We start from the raw sequence: 24,229 nt of genomic DNA, 5'->3' as shown, positions 1-24,229 counted from the left end.
TTGCTGCTTTGAGCGTCCTATGGTCTCGGACCCCAAGATCCCTCTGATCCTCCACACTGCCAAGAGTCTTACCATTAATACTATATTCTGCCATCATATTTGACCTACCAAAATGAACAACCTCACACTTATCTGGGTTGAACTCCATCTGCCACTTCTTAGCCCAGTTTTGCATCCTATCAATGTCCCACTGTAATTCTAACAACACACATCAAAGTTGCTGGTGAACACAGCAGGCCAGGCAGCACCTGGCCTGCTGTGTTCACCAGCAACTTTGATGTGTGTTGCTTGAATTTCCAGCATCTGCAGAATTCCTGTTGTTTGTGTTTAAACCCACTGTAATTCTGACAGCTCTCCACACTATCCACAACTCCCCCAACCTTTGTGTCATCAGCAAACTTACTAAACCATCCCTCCATTTCCTCATCCAGGTCATTTATAAAAATCATGAAGAGTAAGGGTCCCAGAACAGATCCCTGAGGCACTCCACTGGTGACCGACCTCCATGCAGAATATGACCTGTCTACAACCTCAGGGATCTGTTCTGGGACCCTTACTCTTCATGATTTTTATAAATAACCTGGATGAGGAAGTGGAGGAATGGGTTAGTAAGTTTGCTGATGATACAAAGGTTGGAGGTGTTGTGGATAGTGTGGAGGGCTGTCAGAAGTTACAGCAGGGCATCGATAGGATGCAAAACTGGGTTGCCCACTCTTTGCCTCCTGTGGGCAAGCCAGTTCTAGATCAACAAAGCAATGCCCCCTTGGATCCCATGCTTCCTTACTTTCTCAATAAGCCTTGCATGGGGTACCTTATCAAATGCCTTGCTGAAATCCATATACACAAACATCTACTGCTCTTCCTTCATCAATGTGTTTAGTCACATCCTCAAAAAATTCAATCAGGCTCGTAAGGCATGACCTGCTCTTGACAAAGCCACGCTTACTACTCCTAATCATATTATATCTCTCCAAATGTTCATTAATCCTGCCTCCCAGGATCTTCTCCAACAACTTACCAACCACTGACGTAAGACTCACTGGTCTATAATTTCCTGGGCTATCTCTACTCCCTTTCTTGAATAAGGGAACAACATCCGCAACCCTCCAATCCTCCGGAACCTCTCCCGTCCCCATTGATGATGCAAAGATCATCGCCAGAGGCTCAGCAATCTCCTCCCTTGCCTCCCACAGTAGTCTGGGGTACATCTCGTCCGGTCCCGGTGATATATCCAACTTGATGCTTTCCAAAAGCTCCAGCACGTCCTCTTTCTTAATATTTACATGCTCAAGCTTTTGAGTCTGCTGCAAGTCATCACTACAATCACCGAGATCCTTTTCCATAGTGAATACTGAAGTAAAGTATTCATTAAGTACCTCTGCTATTTCCTCCGGTTCCATACACACTTTCCCACTGTCACACTTGATACGTCCTATTCTTTCACGCCTTATCCTTTTGCTCTTCACATACTTGTAGAATTCCTTGGGGTTTTCCTTAATCCTGCTCGCCAAGGCCTTCTCATGGCCCCTTCTGGCTCTCCTAATTTCCTTTTTAAGCTCCTTCCTATTAGCCTTATAATCTTCTGGATCTCTAACATTACCTAGCTCTCTGAACCTTTTGTAAGCTTTTCTTTTCTTCTTGACTGGATTTATTACAGCTTTTGTACACCACGGTTCCTGTACCCTACCATAACTTCCCTGTCTCATTGGAACGTACCTATGCAGAACTCCACTCAAATATCCCCTGAATGTTTGCCACATTTCTTCCATACCTTTCCCTGATGACATCTGTTCCCAATTTAAGCTTCCAGTGTCCTGCCTGATAGCCTCATAATTCCCCTTACTCCAATTAAACGCTTTTCTAACTTGTCTGTTCCTATCTCTCTCCAATGCGATTGTAAAGGAGATAGAATTATGATCACTATCTCCAAAATGCTTTCCCACTGAGAGATCTGACACCTGACCAGGTTCATTTCCCAAATCAAGTGCAGCCTCTCCTCTTGTAGGCTTATCTACATATTGTGTCAAGAAACCTTCCTGAACACACCTAACAAACTCCACCCTATCTAAACCCCTTGCTCTAGGGAGATGCCAATCAATATTTGGGAAATTAAAATCTCCCATCATGACAACTCTGTTATTATTACACCTTTCCAGGATGTTTCCCTATCTGCTCCTCGATATCCCTGTTACTGTTGGGCGGCCTACAAAAAAACACCCAGTTGAGTTATTGACCCCTTCTTGTTCCTAACCTCCACAAACAGAGACTCCATAGGCATCCCTCCATGGCATCCACCTTTTCAGCAGCCGTGACACTATTTCTGATCAACAGTGCCATGCTCCTACCTCTTTTGCCTCCCTCCCTGTCCTTTCTGAAACATCTAAAACCTGGCACTTGAAGTAACCATTCCTGTCCCTGAGCCATTCAAGTCTCTGTAATGGCCACCACTTCATAGCTCCAAGTACTGATCCATGCTCTAAGCTCATCCGCTTTGTTCACAACGCTCCTTGCATTAAAATAGACACATCTCAAACATTCTATCTGAGCGCATCCCTTCTCTATCACCTGCCTATCCTCCCTCTCGCACTGTCTACAAGCTTTCTCTATTTGTGAGCCAACCTCCTCTTCCCCAGTCTCTTCAGTTCGGTTCCCACCTCCCAGCAATTCTAGTTTAAACTCTCCCCAGTAGCCTTAGCAAACCTCCCTGCCAGGATATTGGTCCCCCGGGATTCAAGTGCAACCTGTCCTTTTTGTACAGGTCCCACCTGCCCCAAAAGAGGTCCCAATGATCCAGAAACTTGAATCCCTGCCCCCTGCTCCAATCCCTCAGCCACACATTTATCCTCCACCTCATTCTATTCCTATACTCACTGTCATGTGGCACAGGCAGTAATCCCGAGATTACTACCTTTGCGGTCCTGCTTCTCATCTTCCTTCCTAACTCCCTGTAGTCTTTTTTCAGGACCTCTTCCCTTTTCCTACCTATGTCATTGGTACCAATATGTACCACGACCTCTGGCTGTTCTCTCTCCCACTTCAGTATATCGTGGACGCGATCAGAAGCATCCTGGACCCTGGCACCTGGGAGGCAAACTACCATCCGAGTTTCTTTCCTGCGTCCACAGAATCGTCTGTCTGACCCCCTAATTATAGAGTCCCCTATCACTGCTCCCATCCTCTTCCTTTCCCTACCCTTCTGACCCACATGGCCAGACTCTGTGCCAGAGGCACGGCCACTGTCGCTTCCCCAAGGTAGGTTGTCCCCCTCAAACACTATGCCCCTCGTGATCTTGTATACCTCTGTTGGGTCACCTACTTTCAATCTCCTACCCTCCAGGAATAAATTCCTTGTCTGCATGACCTCTTCTTGTAAATCAGGTCCCCCAAGTCCAAGACAATAGACTCTCTCTCATTTAGTAATAGTTTAATTCTATGTCTGATGGTCTAATAACGTCTTTCCTACACAACAGGGTGACCAAAACTGTTGTCTCACCAATGACCTACACAACTGCAATATGACCTCTGAACTGCTGTACTCAGTGCCCTGACTGATGAAGACCAGACTGCCAAAAGCTGTCTTCACAGATCTGGGTGCTGATCGCAAGTGTGAGGTTTAAAGTCACTCCAGAGATTGGTCAAACCAAGAGTCTGCATTCAGTATTGCTGTTGTGATTCTGTACGTATCCAAAATCGTGAGGGGTATAGATCAGGTAAATGCAAGCAGGCTTTTTCCACTGAGGTTGGGTGAGACCAGAACCAGAGGTCATGAGCTAAAGATGAAAGGTGAAATGTTAAAGGGGAACATGAGAAGGATGGTGAGAGTGTAGAATGAGCTGTCAGCAGAAGTGGGGATGCGGCCCTGAGAATTGTTTTCTTGCGACGTACTCAGTAAATCCAAGAACCATAATAGGATTAGTGAAAAACTATACTGAACAGGATGGACAAAAAAACAATGTGCAAAAGACAAACTGCAAATACAAAAAATAAAAATAAAAATAGACAATTAAGGAATAAATATCAAGAACATGAGATGAAGAATCCTTGATTATGAGTCCATAGTATGTTGGGCATTTCAGAGATGGGCGAGTGAAATTATCCTGTTTGGCTCAGGAGCCTGATGGTTGAGGGGTAATAACTGTTCCTGAACCTGGTGGTGTGGAACCTGAGGCTCCTGTACCTTCTTCCTGATGGCAGCAGTGAGAAGAGAGCATGTCCGATGTGGTCGGGGTCCTTGACAATGGATGCTGCTACAGCTTGGCATTCAATGCTACCAAAACTAATCAATAAGCTTCAAGACCTTGGCCTCAATACCTCCTTATGTAACTTAATCCTCGGCTTCCTCACTTGTAGACCCCAGTCAGTATGGATGGGCAACAATATTTCCTCCACGATCTCCATCAGCAAGGGTGCACCACAGAACTGTGTGCGTAGCCCCCTCCTCTACTCGCTTTACGCTGGTGACAGTGTGGCTAAGCATAGCTCCAATGCCGTTTTCAAATTGCTGACGACACCACTGTTGTTGGCCAAATCAAAGGTGGTGATGAGTCAGTATACAGAAGGGAGATTGAAAATCTGTCTGAGTGATGCCCCAATGCAGACCTCTTACTCAATGTTACTATCCAGGAGTTGGTTATTAACTTCAGGAGAAGGAAACCAGAGGTCGATCGGCCAGTCCTCATCGGGGGTCAGAAGTGGACACGATCAGCAACTTGGAGTTATCATTTTGGAGGATCTGTCCTGCCCTGCACCTGAATGCAGCTACGAGGAGAGTACAGCAGTGCCCCCAGTTCCTTGAGAATTGTGAGGAGTGGCCAAAGTGAAACAGAATGCGGCAATCCTTCATTTGGCTCTGATACAGCAATTTTGCCCTTAGATCCTCGATCTTGTTCTTCAGCAACTGCACATTTGCTATTAAGATGCTGAATGGAGGGAATTTTTATTCCTCTGCATCCTAGCCTAGCCTGGAGTCCTCCCCTCCTCCCTCTCTTCTGGCCTTCATCCACGTAAAGGTGCCATACCTACATACTTGAGAGTTAAGTCCTTCAGAAGATTGTGAAATTGACACTTCATTAAACTGGTTGAAAAGTACGTTGTTTAGTTACATGCTGCAGATTGCAGTGAGGCTAATTCAAAAGAGGTACAGTATATTGAGAAGTATTGCACGCAGCCCACAGCACGTTGCAGTGGTTCACCGACGCCAACCTGGATATGTTCAAGGATGGGAGGTGTCTGGAAGACGATGGACCAGGTTCATATCGATGGAACTAGGCAGAATGCCAGTTCGACATGGAACCGAATGGGCTGTTTCTCTGGTGTTGCGCTCTGCGGAGGGCAGCAAGGGAACGTTCGATGTTGGATCTAGGGATATGGATTAATTAACTGATTTATCTCTGTATTTTGTTGTGGAGATGGACTCTTCACCCAGCCTGCTTTTCAGAGTATGTGGCACGTTCACTCTGCCACAGTGAGCAGGACTTCCCAGTGGCCACCCTTTTAAACTCAACTCCCCAACTCATTCCAACATGTTGAATTGAATTGAGTTGACTTTATTTCTTACATCTTTCACATATGAGGCGTAAAAATCTTTATGTTATGTATCCATCTAAATGTACAATATGCGATCATAGTAATTTATAATAAATACAACATTTAATGTAACATAGAAATACACTCAAATCAATGTGAGTTCATCAGTCTGATGGCCTGGTGGAAGAAGCTGTCCCAGAGCTTGTTGGTCCTGGCTTTGATGCTGTGATACTGTTTCCCAGATGGTGGCAGCTGGAATAGATTGTGGTTGGGACCCCAATGATCCTACGGGCCCTTTTCTCACACCTGTCCTTGTAATTGTCCTGAATCATGGGAAGTTCACAACTATAGATGCATTGGGCTGTCCGTATCACTCTCTGCAGAGTCCTGTGATTGAGGGAAGTACAGTTTCTGTAACCGGCAGTGATGCAGCCAGTCAGGATGCTGTCAATTGTGCCCCTGTAGAAAGTTCTTAGGATTTTGGGGCCCACACCAAACCAAATCAAGGTGATGTGGATGCTGAGGAACTTGAAGCTGTTCACCCTCTCAACCCCAGATCCATTGATGTCATTAGGGGTTAGCCTGTCTCTATTCCTCCTGTGATCCACAACCAGCTCCTTTGTTTTTGCAACATTGAGGGAGAGGTTGTTTTCTTGACACCACTGTGTCAGAGAGATGACTTCTTCCTTGCAGGCCACCTCATTATTGTTTGAGATAAGGCCAATCAATGTAGTGTTGTCAGCAAATTTAATTAGCAGATGAGAGCTGTGGGTGGTGACACAGGCAGTAAAGGAAGGGGACACAGTATACAAATCTGAGGGGCTCCTGTGTTGAGAGTCAGACGATCCATGGGTCTCTACCGCTGTGATGAGGCCAAAACCAGGTTGAAGGAGCAGCACCTCATATTCATCTTGGTGTGAACATCGATTTCTCTGACTTCCAGTAATCTCTTCACCTTTCCCTTCTCTCTCATTCCATTCCCCATTCTGGCTCCCCTCCCACCACCTCCTCACCTGCCCATCATCACCCTCTGCTGTCCCTCCTCCTTGTCTTTCTTCCATCATCCTATCTGATTCCTCCTTCAGCCCTTTACCTCTTCCACCTATCACCTGTCAGCTTCTTACTTCATCCTGATCCCTCATCCATCTCCCTTTCCCGTCACCTGGTCTCCCCACCTATCACCTATCAGCTTCTTACTTCATCCTGATCCCTCATCCACCTCCCTTTCCCATCACCTGGTCTCCCCAGCACCTGCCAGCTTGTCCTCCTCCCCCACCTCCACCACTTATTCTGGCTTCTCTCCCTTCCTTTCCAGCCCTGATGAAGGGACTTGGCCTGAAACGTCGACTGTTTATTCCTCTCCAAAGATGCTGCCTGACCTTCTAAGTTCCTCCAGCATTTTTAAGTTCCTAAAGCATTTCTTTAGCCTGAGGGTGGTGAATTTGTTGCATGGGAGGCTGTGGAGGCAGAGCTTGGCAGGTTCTTGATTGGTCACGGCATCAGAGGGTCATGGGGAGAAGGCCGGGAGTGGGGTTTGATTGGACGTGGGGGGAAGGCCGAGAGTGGGGTTTGATTGGACACAGGGGGAAGGCCGGGAGTGGAGTTTGATTGGTCACGGGTAGAAGGCCGGGAGTGGAGTTTGATCGGACACGGGGAAGGCCGGGAGTGGAGTTTGATCGGACACAGGGGGAAGGCTGGGAGTGGAGTTTGATCGGACACGGGGAAGGCCGGGAGTGGAGTTTGATCGGACACAGGGGGAAGGCTGGGAGTGGAGTTTGATCGGACACGGGGAAGGCCGGGAGTGGAGTTTGATCGGACACAGGGGGAAGGCCGGGAGTGGAGTTTGATCGGACACGGGGAAGGCCGGGAGTGGAGTTTGATCGGACACGGGGAAGGCCGGGAGTGGAGTTTGATCAGACACGGGGAAGGCCGGGAGTGGAGTTTGATCGGACACGGGGAAGGCCGGGAGTGGGGTTTGATCGGACACAGGGGGAAGGCCGGGAGTGGAGTTTGATCGGACACGGGGAAGGCCGGGAATGGAGTTTGATCAGACACAGGGGGAAGGCCAGGAGTGGAGATTGATTGGACACAGGGGGAAGGCCGGGAGTGGAGTTTGATCGGACACGGGGAAGGCCGGGAGTGGAGTTTGATCGGACACGGGGAAGGCTGGGAGTGGAGTTTGATCGGACACAGGGGGAAGGCTGGGAGTGGAGTTTGATCGGACACAGGGGGAAGGCTGGGAGTGGGGTTTGATTGGTCACGGGGAGAAGGCCGGGAGTGGAGTTTGAAGGACACAGGGAAGGCCGGGAGTGGGGTTTGATCGGACACAGGGGGAATGCCGGGAGTGGGGCTGAGGAGGAGAAAGAAGGATTGACGTGTTTGAACAGTGAAGCAGGCTCGATGGAGCAAATATCTTGTAGTCTGATGGTCTTATTCTGTGTGCATTGTGTGGATGTGAATATGCAGCTCAGTGTGACCTCCCTTAAGGTTTCGGGTCCTGTTGGGTCTTGTCACCATGTGCATCAATTATGGCACTGACTAAATCGAAGAGCCGTTGATTGGGAAGTTTGTCCCCTTGGCCGGGCACACTCTGCTTTCCACATGGTGAGCAGTGGGTAGTAAACAGCACCCCCAGTAGGAGGCAGCACTCTACTGCAGTCCCGACACCCCGACTCTGGCCCACCAGCACTACCTGGTAGAATGGTGCAGGACAGGGATGGGGCAGGGGACGGGGACAGGGACAGGAGACAGACAGGGACGGGGACAGACAGGGACAGGAGACGGGGACAGGGATGGGACAGGAACAGGGGACGGGGACAGAGACAGACAGGGATGGGGACAGGGGACAGGGACAGGAGACGAGCGGGGACGGAGACAGACAGGGACAGAGACGGACAGGGATGGGGTCGGGGACAGAGACAGATAGGGACAGGGACAGGAGATGGACAGGGACAGGGACAGAGACAGACAGGGACAGGGGACAGGGACAGGGACTTCGGCCCACCATCCACTGGCTAACTAAACTACTCCGTCTACACAATGGCCATATCCTCCCATTTTCCTCACATTCATGTGAATTGGAATCAGGTTTAATATCAGTGTCATGAGATTTGTTGTTTTTCAGTACATTGCAATACATAATAAAAACTATGATTTACAATAGGAAATATGTATTAAAAATAAAGTGAGTAGTGTAAAAAAAGAGCAAAACAAGAACAAAGTAGTTAGGTAGTCTACGTGGGTTCATTGTCCATTCAGTAACTAATGGCAGAGGGGAAGAAGCTGTTCCTGAAACATTGAGTGTGGGTCTTCAGACTCCTGTACCTCCTCCCTGATGGCAGTGATGAGAAGAAGGCGTGTCCTGGGTGATGGGGGTCCGTAAGGACAGATGCCACCTCACTTCTCCCGCAGCATGGAGCTCCCACAGTTTTGCCCTCCCAAATTACTATCTCCCTCAGTTTGCCCCTCCCACAACGTGGTGCTCCCTCAGTTACCCCTCCCACAACGTGGTGCTCCCTCAGTTTGCCCCTCCCATGACATGGTGCTCCCGCAGTATTACCCCTCCCACGACGTGGTGCTCCCTCAGTTACCCCTCCCACAATGTGGTGCTCCCTCAGTTACCCCTCCCATGACATGGTGCTCCCTCAGTTACCCCTCCTACAATGTGGTGCTCCCTCAGTATTGCCCCTCCCACGACATGGTGCTCCCTCAGTTTGGCCCTCCCACAACATGGTGCTCCCTCAGTATTTCCCCTCCCACATGTGGTGCTCCCTCAGTTTGCCCCTCCCTCAGTACTGTTCCTCAGATGATATAACATGACCGTGGCTCTGCCCCTCTGGAGCGGTGATACCCCTTGGTTCGTGCCACAGCCCCGCATGGGCAAAGAGGGGCAGGTGGGGTTAGTTACTTGTTCAGAGACGATGGAGTGAGAACCATCCACGTCTCAGCTGCCGTGTGCTCTCGTGTGCAGTGTTTTGCAAAGGCAGATCCAAAGGATGTGGTTTCTCGCATTGCCTTTATCAGACACCGAAGTCTCTGCAGCGTTCTTTCCTGAAACCTCTGAGATCGCAACAAGCACGCACCCACATACTGCCACTGTGACCTCGGCGCCGCGTCCTGACATCCTTCACCCCCTCTCCCTCTCGATGGGGAGGGCCGCTCCCCACTAGAATGGAACCCACCTCCATCCTGGAAGAGTTCCTGATCAAGCGCTCTCAGCAGAAACGCAGAACCTCGCCCTCCAACTACAAGGAGCGATACTTCATCCTGACCAGATCCCGGCTCGCCTACTATGAGTGCCGCACTGGGGTAAGTCTTCCGTCCGCTTTGGTACTCTGAGCAGCTCTGGGCCCCTCATCTGAGAAAGGGTGTGCGGGCGTCGGAGAGGGTCCAGAGGAGGTTCACGAGAATGATTCTGGGAGTGATAGGGTTAATATTCGAGCCGCATTTGATGCCTCTGTTCCTGTACTCACTAGAGTTTAGAAGAATGGGGGTGGGGTGGGGGGGGAGCTCATTGAAACCAATTGGATGGTTAAAGGCACAGATAGAGTGGATGTGGGGAGGATGTTTCCTGTGGTGGAGGAGTCTAGGACCAGAGGCCACAGCCTCAGAATAGAGGAACATCCCTTTAGAACAGGGAAGAGGAGGAATTTATTTTAGCTGCAGGGTGGTGAAACTGTGGAATTCAAAGCCACAGCCAGCTGTGGAGGCCAAGTCACTGGGATTATATTTAAAACGGAGGTCGGTAGGGTACTTGATCAGTAAGGATGTCAAATGTTACCGGGGGAAAACAGGAGAACGGGGTTGAGGGGGAAAATAAATCAGCCATGGTGGAATGGTGGAGCAGGATCGATGGGCCAAATGGCCGAATTCTGTTCTTCGGTATTTTGGTTTTATGGTTTGCCAGGTCTCCAATCCAGTAACCTCCCACACATCCTAAACCCCTCCAGTACCGCCTTCTCAATCTTCATGCACACAGATCTAAGCCACGGTACATCTTCCCTAGGCTTTCATCATCCTCCCCAATGTCCCAACCTGTCTGAATCTCCTTCCCCCGTCGCTCAGAATCCAGAGTGGTGACAGACCAGGCCGCTTGCCCGTAGGTCGTATCTCCTTCCCCCGTCTCTCAGAACAGAACAGTGGAGCACAGAAAGAAGCCCTGCAGCCCATGCCAAAGTATTTATTTTTATAGTTTACAGATAATTATATCTGGGCACTGTACTGCTGTCATAAATCAGAATCAGTTTTATTGTCACTGATTGTGAAATTTTAATTCTTATTGTAACTTATAGTAATATTTCATATCTTGCATTGTCCTGCTGCCACAACACAACACATTTTATGAAATATGTGAGTGATAAGAACCCTGACTCTGAGATACCTCTACCGTATCTGCCTTCGCCATCACCACAGGCTGCAGATTCCAAGCTCCTTCCACTCTCGGTGTAAAAAAAATCCTCACATCTCCTTTGAAACTACCCCCTCTCACATTAAGTTCATGCTGTCTGGAGTTAGGCCCCCCCCCCCACAGCCGGTGAAGAGACCTCTTGTTCTGAGATGCCCACTCCCCTTGAGTCTGTGATCCACGTTGGCCAACTCCCAGACTGGTACGTTCGAGAGGAGATGATACAGAGAGTGAGTGGGCTGGGGTAGGCTTGCTGCAAATTGAAGTTCACGTTTATTGTCATCTGACTGTAGATCCAGACAGCCAAATGAAATAATGTTCCTCTGGACCGTCGATCACCCCCAACACCCATATCACGCATAGCACCTGAAGCAAACCTGACGGCTGATCGACGGTACAGTCTTGATGGGCTGAAGGGCCTGTTTCCCATCTGTGTCTCCATGATCCCAGCCGGGGGGTGGGGTTGGAATTCACACCATGACCCCAGCTGGGGTGGGGGGGGTGGATTTCACAGCCTGGGATGGAAACACCAATGCCCCTGAACTGAAAGTCCTACAAAAAGCAGTGGTAAGGTCCACGAGCTCACAGGTGAAGCCCTCCCCACCGCTGAATACACCTAGACAGAGCACTGTCAGCCCCATCATCATCGACCCCCACCACCTCTCGTTGCTGCCATCAGTAAAGTGGTTCAGGGTCCTCAGGACCCACACCACCAACTTCAGGAACTGTTACTATCCCTCAACCATGAGGCTCCTGAACTAGAGGGGATAACCTCACTCACCCCATCACTGAACTGTTCCCACAACCTATGGACTCACTTTCAAGGACTCTTCATCTCATGTTCTCCATATTTATTGATTGATTCTTACTAGGTTTTCTTTCTTTTTGTATTTGCACCCTGGTTGTTTGCCCGTCCTGTTGGGTGTGGGTTTTTCATTGATTCTATTCTGAGTGCCCGCTGGAAAATGAATCTCAGGGTGATATATGGTGATATACATGTACTTGGATAAAAAGTTACCTTTGAACTTTGAACATTCTCATTTTGATCCTGATAAGAATGAGATCCTTTCTCGTTCCAACCTCCAGAGGTACCATGGAGATTCTGCCGATGCTGGAAATCCAGAGCAACACACACCAAATGCTGGAGGAACTCAGCAGGCCAGGCAGCGTCTATGGAGAGGAATAAGCAAGAGGGCCGGTCTGGATGTTTCCCTCCACAGACCTGCTCTTCCTCTCGTATTGTGTTGCTTTGGAGAGGTTGGAACCCCCACCCAGGGGTGAAACTGATGAACTCCACTGCCCTCCCAGCAGGGAGCTCAGACCTAATTGCAGTACTCCAGGATATCCACATCACTGTCCCGTTCTATCCCTGCCATCAGAACCCCTTGCAATGAAGGTGAAGTGCTGTTTACTCTGCTAATGACTTACTTCTGCCATCAGGAGTGGGTAACAGCTTCTTCCCCCAGGCTGTGAGACTAATGAATACCGTCACCACTGAGGTCTCATCTCTCGGACAGTGAGCTGTTTACTGTTTACCTGGGCTGTACACTGCATGCATTTTGAATTATATTTTATTAACTTATTGATGGTAATATTTTGTTTTATGTGCGTGTGATATATGTTTTGTGGGTGACCTGTGGTCCAGAGGAACATTGTTTCATTTGGTTGTGAATATGTACAGTCAGATGACAATAAACTTCAACTTACTGTTACCTTTCAAGGACAAGGGGATCCCTAAAACAACAACATTCAATCCCTTATTTCAAATATGCTCTGCTTTCTTATTTTCTACCAAGTGCGTGCCTTACGACATAATCCATTTACCTGCTGCCTGGGTCCAGACCTGTAGAATATCCCCCCCTCAGCCACCAGACATTTCCATCTTTTCAGCTACTCTCCATCAGATAGGGATGCCTAGAGCTGGGGGAGATGTGGAGATGTATTAGCAGGAACAGAGGATTGGTTAACTAATAGAAAGCAGAGAGTTGGGATACATGGGTGTTACTCTGGTTGGCAATCAGTGGTGAGTGGTGTGCCACAGGGGTTGGTACTGGGCCTGCAACTGTTCACGACGTACATTAACGATCTGGAAGAGGGGACTGAGTGCAGTGTATCTACGTTTGCTGATGATACTAAATTATGCAGAAGGTATGGAGAGTCTGCAGAGAGATATTGAGAGGTTAAATAGGTGGGCAAGAGTCTCGCAAATGGAGTACAATGTTGGTAAATGCCAGGTCATCCACTTTGGAAGGGAAAATGAAAGAGCAGATTATCCTTTAAATGGTAAAAAACTGCAGCATGCTGCTGTGCAGAGGGACTTGGGAGTGCTTGTGCATGAATCACAAATGGTTGGTTTGCAGGTGCACCGGGCTATCAAGAAGGCAAATGGAATGTTGGCCTTCATTGCTAGAGGGATTGAATTTAAGAGCAGGGAAGTTATGCTACAACTATACAGGGTACTGGTCACGCTGCACCTGGAGTACTGTGTGCAGTTCTGGTCTCCTTACTTGAGGAGGGACATACTGGCTTTGGAGGTAGTGCAGAGGAGGTTCACCAGGTTGATTCCAGAGATGAAGAGGTTAACATATGAGGAGAGATTGAATCGTCTGGGACTGTACTCACTGAAATTCAGAAGAATGAGAGGAGATCTTATAGAAACATATAAAATTATGAAAGGGATAGATAAGATAGAGGCAGGAAAGTTGTTTCCACTGGTAGATAAGACTAGAACAAGGGGACATATCCTCAAGATTTGGGGGAGCAGATTTAGGACGAAGATGAGGAGGAATGGTTTTACCTAAGGAGTAGTGAATCTGTGGAATTCTCTGCCCAGTGAAGCAGTGGAGCCTACCTCAGTAAATATATTTAAGACAAGGTTGGATAGATTTTTGCATAGTAGGGGAATTAAGGGTTATGGGGAAAAGGCAGGTAGGTGGAGATGTGTTGATGGTCAGATCAGCCATGATCTTATTGAACAGTGGAGCAGGCTCGACGGGCCGGATGGCCGACTCCTCTTCATATTTCTTGTGTTCTTATGTCTCGAACACGGTGAAAGGTCTCAGGAGATCAGCAGATTGTGTGTGCGTGTCTGTGTCTGTGCGAATAACAGAATGGATGCATGAGAGGGGGAGGGAGTGTGTGTCTGAGAGAGAGAAAGAGAGACTGTGTGTGAGAGAGAGATAGAGTGTGTGTGTGTGTGAGAGTGGGCTGGAGTGTTTGTGTGCTAGTGAGGGGGGAGACTGTGTGTAAGAGAGGGAATGGAGAGGGAGTGTGAGAGAGAGGGGAGGAGATGGGGAGGGGGGAGAGAGAGATATTGATTGATTTGTATTGTACTGTACTGTTGGAGCTGCCATTGTGCGATCAGAGCTGTGGTAGAGTGGTCCGGCTTTGGCTCTAAAACCTCGGCTACCTCAGATGCAGGCTCCAGGTTAGATTTCAGGAAGTTTTTTTTCTCTGTTAGTATATGCATCCAAATTTAATGGTATGTTTCTTGTGTGAGATGTACGGACTTGGAGGGACCGCCAGCCCTCGTGGTAACTACATCTGCACGAGGTGCATCAGGCTGCATCTCGGAGACCAGGTGAAGGCAGTGACCTTCCCCTCATCGAGGAGGGAGGTAGGCACCCTGTAGGTGCAGGAGGTTGGTACCTGTGTGCCTGTCATGTGAGGGAAAGGGAACAGGCAGCCGCTGCAGAGCAGAGTACCCGTGTATTTAAGGCAGAGATTGATAGGTTCTTGACTGGAAATGGCATCAAAGGTTACAGGGAGAAGGCCGGGAACTGGGGTTGAGGAGGAGATGGCAGAAAACCATCAGCCATGATTGACTGGTACAGCAGACTCGATGGGCCAGTCGGCCTAATTCTGCTCCGATGTCTTATGTTGTTATGGTGTCCAAGTATACCACTTTCGATACTATTGGGGTGAATGGCCTGCCAGGGGATGCCACCGCGAGCAGGGCTCTGGCATGGAGCCAAGTACAGTGACTCAGAGGGGAAACGCCAGTGTCAGGGACATTTCAGATTGAGTCCATGGCATTCTGTAGTGGGAGGGTGAGCAACCAGAGATTGTGGTCCATGTCGGTACCAATGAGGTGGGTAAGATGGGTGACGAGGTTCTGCATCGGGAGTTCAGGGAATTAGGTGCTAAGTTAAAGACCATAAGACAGTGGAGTAGAATTAAGCCGTCTGGCCCATCGAGCCTGCTCTGCCATTCAATCATGGCTGATCCTTTTTTTTTCTCCTCCTCAACCCCAATTCCCAGCCTTCTCCCCATAACCTTTGATGCCATGTCCAATCAAGAACCTATCAATCTCTGCTTTAAATACACTTAATGACCTGGCCTCCATAGCTGCATGTGGCAACAAATTCACCACCCTCTGACTTAAAGAAATTTCTCAGCGTCTCTGTTTTAAAAGGGCGCCCCTCTATCCTGAGCTGAGCCCTCTTGTCCTAGACTCCCCCACCATGGGAAACATCCTTTCTACATTTACTCTGTCTAGACCTTTCAACATTCGAAGAGTTTCAATGACATCCCCCCCCCCCCATCCTTCTGAATTCCAGTGAGTACAGACCCAGAGCCATCAAACGTTCCTCATATGATAACCCTTTCGTTCCTGGAATCATCCTTGTGAACCTCCTCTGAACCCTCTCCAATGCCAATACACCTTTTCTAAGACAAGGAGCCCAAAACTGTTCATAATACTCAATTTGAGGCCTCACCAGTGCCTTATAAAGCCTCAGCATCACATCCTTGCTCTTGTATTCCAGACCTCATGAGATGAATGCTAACATGACATTTGTCTTCCTCACCACCGACTCACCCTACAAGTTAACCTTTACAGTGCTCTGCACAAGAACTCCCAAGTCCCTTTGCATCTCAGATTTTTGCTGCTTCCTAACAATCAGCCAATGCTCTAACCATGCCAGTAACTTTCCTGTAATACCATGGGCTCTTAACTTGGTAAGCAGCCTCATGTGTGGCACCTTGTCAAAGGCCCTCTGAAAGTCCAAATATACAACATCCACTACATCCCCTTTATCTATCCTACTTGTAATCTCCTCAAAGAATTCCAACATGTTTGTCAGGCAGGATTTTCCCTTATGGAATCCATGCTGACTTTGTACTATCCTGTCCTGTGTCACCAAGTACTCCATCACCTCATCCTTAACAATTGACTTCAACATCTTCCCAACCACTGAGGTCAAGCTAACTGATCTATAATTTCCTTTCTGCTGCCTTCCTCCTTTCTTAAAGAATGGAGTGACATTTGCAATTTTCCAGTCCTCTGACACCACGCCAGATTCCAATGATTTTTGAAAGATCATTGCTAATGCTGCCACAATCTCTAACACTACCTCTTTCAGAGCCTTAGGGTGCAGTTCCTCTGGTCTGGGTGACTTATGTACCTTCAGGTCTTTCAGCTTTTTGAGCATCTTCTCTCTTGTAACAGTAACACACCCACTTCTCTTCCTTCACACACTACAACATCAGGCATACTGCTAGTGTCTTTCACAGTGAAGACTGATGCAAAATACTCATTTAGTTCATCAGCCATCTCCTTGTCCCCTGTTAGTATTTCTCCTGCCTCATTTTCTAGCGATCCTATATCCACTCTCATTTCTCTTTTATTTTTAACATACTTGAAAAAACTTTTACTATCCACTTTGATATTATTTGCTAGCTTGCTTTCATATTTCATCTTTTTCCTTCTAATGATTTTTTTGTTGCTCTCTGTAGGTTTTTATAAACTTCCCAATCCTCTATCTTCCCACTAATTTTTGCTTTGTTGTATGCCCTTTCTTTTTCTATTACAATAGTTTTGACTTCCCTTGTCAGCCACAGTTGTACTATTTTACCATTTGAGTATTTCTTCATTTTTGGAATATACCAGTCCTGCACCTTCCTCATTTTTCCCAGAAACACACACCATTGCTGCTCTGCTGTCATCCCTGCCAGCAGCTCCTTCCAATTTACCTTGGCTCATATCATTGTAATTTCTCTTACTCCACTGAAGTATTGCTACATCAGACTTTACTTTCTCCCTATCAAATTTCAAGTTGAACTCAATCATACTGTGATCACTGGCTCCTAAGGGCTCTTTTACCTTCAGCTCCCTAATCACCTCCGGTTCATTATACAACACCCAATCCAGTATAGCTAATCCCCTCGTAGGCTCAACGACAAACTGTGTAAAAACCCATCTCTTAAGCCTTCAACAAACTCACTCTCTTGAGTTCCATTACCAACCTGATTTTTCCAATCGACCTGCATGTTAAAATCTCCCATGACTATCATAACGTTGCCCTTTTGACATGCCTTTTCTATTTCCTGTTGTAATCTGTGGTCCACATCCTAGACACTATTGGGAGACGTGTATATAACTGCCACCAATGTCCTTTTACCCTTGCAGTTTCTTAACTCAATCAACAAGGATTCAACATCTTTTAATCCTATGTCACATCTTTCTACTGATTTGATGCCATGCATTAAAGGGCAGGACCTCCAGGGTTGTGATCTCAGGATCACTACCCATGCCACGAGCTAGTGAGGCCAGAACTAGGAAGATTATACAGTTTAATACGTGGCTAAGGAGTTAGTGTGGAGGGAAGGCATAAGATTTTTGGATCACTGGGCTCTCTTCCAGGGAAGTTGGGACCTGTACAGAAGGGACAGTTTGCACCTGAACTGGAGGGGGACCAATATCCTAGTGGGATGATTTGTTAATGCTGCATTGTGGGGTTTTAACTAGAGCTGCAGGGGGATGGGAAAAGAGCACCAGAACAGATAGTGGAGAGGTTCTGGAGACATGTTATTAACCCTGCATACAAGGTCAGGAATCAAAAGTTTGAGCATGGTGCAAATAATGCCCTGAGCTGCTTATATTTCAATGCAAGAAGTATCGTAGGAAAGGCAGGTGAGCTCAAGTCATGGATCAATACATGGAATCATGATAGTGTAGCCATTAGTGAGACTTGGTTGCAGGAGGGGCAGGACTGGCAGCTCAACATTCTGGCATTCTAGACATGACAGAGCAGGAGAGATGGCATTACTAGTTGGGGAAAATGACACGGCAGTGCTCAGCCGGGACAGACTGGAGAACTCGTCTCAGGAGGTTATTGGTGAAACTGAGGAATAAGAAAGGTATGACCACGTTAATGGGACGATGTTACAGACCTCCCAACAGTCGGAGGGATTTAGAGGAACAAATTTGTAGACAGATCTCAGACTGTTACAGGAAACATAAGGTTGTGATAGTAGGTGATTTTAACTTTCCACATATTGACTGGAACTCACATACTTTAAAAAGGCTTAATCAGTACGTAGGAATCCCAGCAGAGAGAGTATGGTTCTGGATCTGCTGTTAGGGAATGAGGCAAGGCTGGTGACAGAAGTTTGTGTAGGGGAACACTTTGCATCCAGTGGTCATAATACCATTAATTTCAAGGTAATTATGGAAAAGAATTGGTCTGATGCTCAGGTTGAGATTCTAAGCAGAAAGGCAAATTTTGATGGTATCAGAAAGGATCTGACAAGTTTGGATTGGGACAGGTTGTTTTTTGGCAAAGCTGTACTTGGTAAGTGGGAAGCCTTCAAAAGAGAAATTTTGAGAGTTCAGTTTGTACGTTCCTGTCAGAATAAAAGGCAAGGATAACAGGCTTAGGGAACCTTGGTTTCCAAGAGAAATTGAGGCCCTGGTTAAAAAAAACAAGGTGCATAGCAGGTACAGGCAGGTAGGAACAAAAGAGGTACTTGTGGAGTATAAGAACTGTAAGAGAACGCCTTAGAAGGAAATCAGGGGGCTAAAAGAAGACATGAGGTTCTACAGATACAATATATTAAGAGCAAAAGGATAACAAGGGTCAACATTGGTTCTTTGGAAGATCAGAGTGGTAATCTGTGCGTGCAGCTGAAAGAGATAGAGGAGATCTTCTGCATCTGTATTGCTTGGGAGATGGGCAGAGTCCATAGGTGTGAGTCTATAGGTGTGATATGGGCAGAGTCTATAGGTGTGAGTCTATAGGTGTGATGTGGGCAGAGTCTATAGGTGTGATATAGGTGTGATATGGGCAGAGTCTATAGGTGTGATACAAGTGTGATATGGGCAGAGTCTATAGGTGTGATATAGGTGTGATATGGGCAGAGTCTATAGGAGTGATACAAGTGTGATATGGGCAGAGTCTATAGGTGTGATATGGGCAGAGTCTATAGGTGTGATATAGGTGTGATATGGGCAGAGTCTATAGGTGTGATATGGGCAGAGTCTATAGGTGTGATATAGGTGTGATATGGGCAGAGTCTATAGGTGTGATATGGGCAGAGTCTATAGGTGTGATATAGGTGTGATATGGGCAGAGTCTATAGGTGTGATACAAGTGTGATATGGTCAGAGTCTATAGGTGTGATATGGGCAGAGTCTATAAGAGTTTATAGGTGTGGGTAACTGCCTGGGGCCTAACAAGGTGTTCCTTCACACCCTGTGGGAGGCAGCTGCAGAAGATGCTGGGCCCTAGCAAAGATATTTAAAACTTTTTTAGCCACGGGTGAGGTGCTGGAGGATTGGAGCATAGCTCATGTTCTGTTGTTTAAGAAAAACTCTTTAAGAATAAGCCAGGAAATTATAGGCCGGCAAGCCTGACATCAATAACAGGAATGTTACGTGAGGGTCAGTAAGTTGGAGTTATACGGAGTGGGTCAGTAGGTTGGAGAAATATGGGAGGGTCAGTTTATTGGAGTTATACCCGAGGGTCAGTATGTTGTAGTTATACGGGACGGTGATGTCCCTTTTTTAAAGAAAGAGGCTTCCCTTCCTCCACCATCAACTCTGCCCTCAAACGCATCTCCCCCATTTCACGCACATCTGCTCTCACTCCATCCTCCCGCCACCCCACCAGGAATCTCTTACTATCTCTTCTTTCAGTTAGTCCTGACGAAGGGTCTCGGCCTGAAACGTTGACTGTACCTCTTCCTAGAGATGCTGCCTGGCCTGCTGCGTTCACCAGCAACTTTGACGTGTGTTGCTCTAACCAATCTTAGAGTTTTTTGAAGAAGTTACCAAGAAAGTGAATGAAGGCAAGGCAGTGGATGTTGTCTCCATGAACATTAGCAACGCCTTTGGAGTAGACATTGGCTTTGTGGGAGAAGACAGGGAGCGGTAGTAGATGGTTGCTTCTCTGACTGGAGACTTGTGACCATGGGATCGGTGCTGGATTCATTGTTGTTTGTCATCTAGATGAATGATCAGGAGGTTAATGTGGTGAACTGGATCAGCAGATCTGCAGATGACACCAAGATTGAGGGTGCAGTGGACAGTGAGAAAGACTATCAGAGTTTGCATCAGGATCTGGACCAGCAAGAAAAATAGACTGAAGATGGCAGATGGAATTTAATGCAGACAAGTGTGAGGTGTTGCACTTTGGGAGGACCAGCCAGGGTAGGGCTTTCACGATTAACAGAGGGATCTGCCAATACAGGTCCATAGTTCCTTGAAAGTGGTGTCGCAGGTTGTAAAGAAAGCTTCTGGCGTTTTAGAACCATAGAAACCATAGAACCATAGAAACTACAGCACAGAAACAGGCCTTTTGGCCCTTCTTGGCTGCCTAATCCCACTGACCTGCACATGAACCATATCCCTCCATACACCTCCCATCCATGTATCTGTCCAATTTATTTTTAAATGTTAAAAAAGAACCCGCATTTACCACCTCGTCTGGCAGCTCATTCCATACTCCCACCACTCTCTGTGTGAAGAAGCCCCCCCTAATGTTCCCTTTAAACTTTTCCCCCCTCACCCTTAACCCATGTCCTCTGGTTTTTTTCTCCCCTTGCCTCAGTGGAAAAAGCCTGCTTGCATTCACTCATACCCATCATAATTTTATATACCTCTATCAAATCTCCCGTCATTCTCCTACGCTCCAGGGAATAAAGTCCTAACCTATTCAACTTTTCTCTGTAACTGAGTTTCTCAAGTCCCGGCAACATCCTTGTAAACCTTCTCTGCACTCTTTCAACCTTATTTATATCCTTCCTGTAATTTGGTGACCAAAACTGAACACAATACTCCAGATTCGGCCTCACCAATGCCTTATACAACTCATCATAACATTCCAGCTCTTATACTCAATATTTTGATTAATAAAGGCCAAATTTTGGCCTTCATAAATCAAAGTTTTGAGTACAGGAGATGGGATGTTATGCTGAAGTTGTATAAGATGTTGCTGAGGTCTAATTTGGAGTATTGTGTGAGTTTTGGTCACCTACCTACATGATAGATGTCAACAAGGTTGAAAGAGTGCAGAGAAAATTTACGAGGATGTTGTCAGGTCTTGAGGGCCTGAGCTATAGGGAAAGGTGCAATCGGTTCGGACTTTTTTCCCCGGAGTATGGAAAATTGAGGGGAGATTTGATACAGATATACTGAACTATGAGGGGTATAAATAGGATAAATGCAAGCAGGCTTTTTCCACTGAGGGTGGGTGAGACGTAGAACTAGAGGTCATGGGTTAAGGGTGAAAGGTGAAATGTTTAAGTGCGACATGAAGGGGATCTTCTTCACTCGGAGGGTGATGAGAGTGAGGGATGAGCTGCCAGTGCAAGTGGTGAATGCAGGTTCAATTTCAACATTTAAGAGAGATTTGGATGGGTACCGTACATTATGGAGGCCCACGGTCCCAGTGTAGGTCAATGGAACTGAGCAGATTAATGGTTCAGCACAGACTAGGTGGGCTGAAGGGCCTGTTTCTGTGCTGTAGTGTTCTATGACTCTATTCTGTGACCTTATGAATGTGCGTGTGAGGGAGAGAGGGGAAGTGTGTGCCCGTGAATGAGAGAGGCAGCGTGTGTGAGTGTGAGAGAGTGCTTTGCGTATGATTGCATGTGTACACACAAGGAAGATCTCTCTCTCTCCGTGGTGAGGCCCTGCATTCAGCCGAGCTGCGGTTGCTGAAGACAAGTTGTGGTGGGTGGTGTTGTGTGAAGCAGTTGTGAATCTGATAGCTCTGCGAAAGGGCATTGGCACCGACACAGATTTGATCAACTCAGTTTTGGTTTGTGACTTTCAATCAGAAGGCGGGTCGGTGACTGGTAGGGACAGCATCCTTCTTTGGCTGAAGATATCTCTTCAAGCCGCCTTCTAGCTCTGTCTCTGAGAAACCTGGCCCAGCAGTAGTTCAGCCAGGAAGCAAAGGAAGTCACAGAACATGTGAGATTCGCTGAAGGTCTGTCTGAAACCTCTGTCAGTGAACAGAGGAAAGCAGGATTGAGATGAGCAAGTAGGGATGTGGGGGGGGGGGGCAGAAGAGTCAGGGTAGGTATGTATGGAGTGTGAGGGTAGGTATGGAGTGTGAGGGTAGGTAAGTTTAGATTATGAAGACACATAGTCCCCTTTTATTGTCATTTAGTAACGCATGCATTAAGAAATGATACATTATTTCCTCCGGTGTGATATCACAAAACACAGGACAAAACAAGACTGAAAAAACTGACAAAATCACATAATTATACACATAGTTACAAACAGTGAAACAATACCATAACTTGATGAAGAAAGTCCATGAGCACAGTAAAGTTCAAAGTTTCTCAAATGTTCCACATCTCACGCAGACGGGAGAAGGAAGAAAAACTCTCCCTGCCATACCCGACCACAGTCCAACTCTGAGTCATCCGAAAACTTCGAGTTCTGATCAGCTCTCCGACACCGAGTACTGAGCACCATCTCTGCCCAACGATTCGACCTCGTTTTCGGTCGCCAAAAGCAGGCAAGGCCGGGGATTTTGAGGCCTACCCTCCGAAAAATTCCTGACCACACAGTAATGACAGCAGCGGACGGGCGTTTCAGAAATTTCTTCAGATGTTCCTCTGTGCTTTCACGTCCATTCTCCATCAAATCAGAATTGTCCACGGCCCCTATTTAACAGATACAACATCATTTTTCACTGGAGAGCTGCGCATCAGATTAAATTTGTTCAAAGTCAAGATCACGAGGTTCCTGAGACGGTCGAGAAATTGAGGGATGTGAAGGCTGGCCACAATATCATTAAAAGTCCATCATCAAGGACCCCTCCAACCAGGCCTGGCTCTCTTCTCACTACCACCATCAGACAGGAGCCTCAGACCCCCCTCCAACCAGGTTCAGAAGCAGGTAATAACCCTCAACCATCAGACTTCCGAACCAGCATGGATAACTTCACCCACCTGGACACTGAACTGCCTTCAGACTCATTTTCAGCAACTCCTCACAACTGACGTCCTCGGGTTTTATTTTGAATTTGCATAGTTTATCTTCTTTGCAGAGTTGTTTGACAGCCTCTGTTTATGTATTTTTTCATGAATTCTATTAAGTTTTTTATACTGTAAATGAATCTCAGTGTCGTACAAAGTGACATGATAATGAATTTACTTTGAGTTTGGGTGGAGCCCGGAGCAAACGGACGGCTGGAGGAACTCAGCCAGCCGGGCAGCGTCTCGAGGCTGAGGGATGGATGGTTGCTGCCTTGGGTCAAGACCCTGCCTCAGGATTGGCTGTGGAACTGGTCAGAGCAGCAGCCCAGCAGAGTTCCGATCTCTCCTGAGGTCCCGGAGTACACAGGACAGACCTGGTGAATCCAATCTCCTGTACCCCCCCGTTTTTCTAACATCCACCTCCAGTTTCTTAAATATATCTGCCTCTACCAGCACCTCAGCAGGCTGTTCCACACACCCTCCACTCTCTGTGTAAAAATACCCCACTTTCGTCCAATCACCTTAAAATTCTGCCCCTCATATTAGGCATTTTCCCCGGGGAAAGGCAGTGTATGGCAACAGAGAGCGCTGAGTACCTGGACAGGAGATGCAGGCAGATACGATAGAGGTGTTTGACAGACCAATGAACAGTCAGAGAATGGAGGGATTTGGATCACATGCAGTTTAAACTAACGTGCAAGGTTTCAGAAACAGCATCTCTCCCCTACGCCACCAGCTTCCTGAACGGACAATGAACCCATGAACACTCCCTCACTATATTTTCTCTCTTTTTGCATTATTTATTTAATTTAATTTTTTTCTCACCCCTTATGGCTGGTGTGTGTGTGTATTTTTCCCTCATTCTCAGCTCTTCTCCCAGAGGCCTGGGAGCTTGAGGGCTCTGTGCAGTATCCTTGCTGTTCCTAGTAGTGCGCTCTTCTGCACCGAGATCCCAGATGTTGTTCCCAGGATTTGTCGGAGCCACTCTCCCAGTCCAGCTGTCACAGTTCCAAGTGCTCTTACCAGCACTGGGATATCTCTAAATTTAACTTTCCACATCCTTTTCATCTGCTCTTTCACGCC

The 24,229-nt window shown here is 47.2% G+C and overlaps 1 protein-coding gene across 1 annotated transcript in view; it reads left to right on the top strand.

The window, feature by feature from the left end:
• Window positions 1-9,588: 9,588 nt before the first annotated feature.
• The window catches only part of LOC140200990 (tyrosine-protein kinase ITK/TSK-like), a 39,279-nt gene continuing 24,638 nt past the window's right edge, over window positions 9,589-24,229 (top strand). Inside the window, exon 1 of the mRNA XM_072264627.1 lies at window positions 9,589-9,834. Within this exon, the coding sequence (XP_072120728.1) occupies window positions 9,697-9,834 (138 nt within the window). The 5' untranslated portion in view covers window positions 9,589-9,696. The remainder of the gene's footprint in view (window positions 9,835-24,229) is intronic.

This window comes from Mobula birostris, chromosome 7, assembly GCF_030028105.1.
Source record: "Mobula birostris isolate sMobBir1 chromosome 7, sMobBir1.hap1, whole genome shotgun sequence".
NCBI classification, from domain to species: domain Eukaryota; kingdom Metazoa; phylum Chordata; class Chondrichthyes; order Myliobatiformes; family Myliobatidae; genus Mobula; species Mobula birostris.
This window is presented reverse-complemented; position numbering and strand designations above follow the sequence as displayed.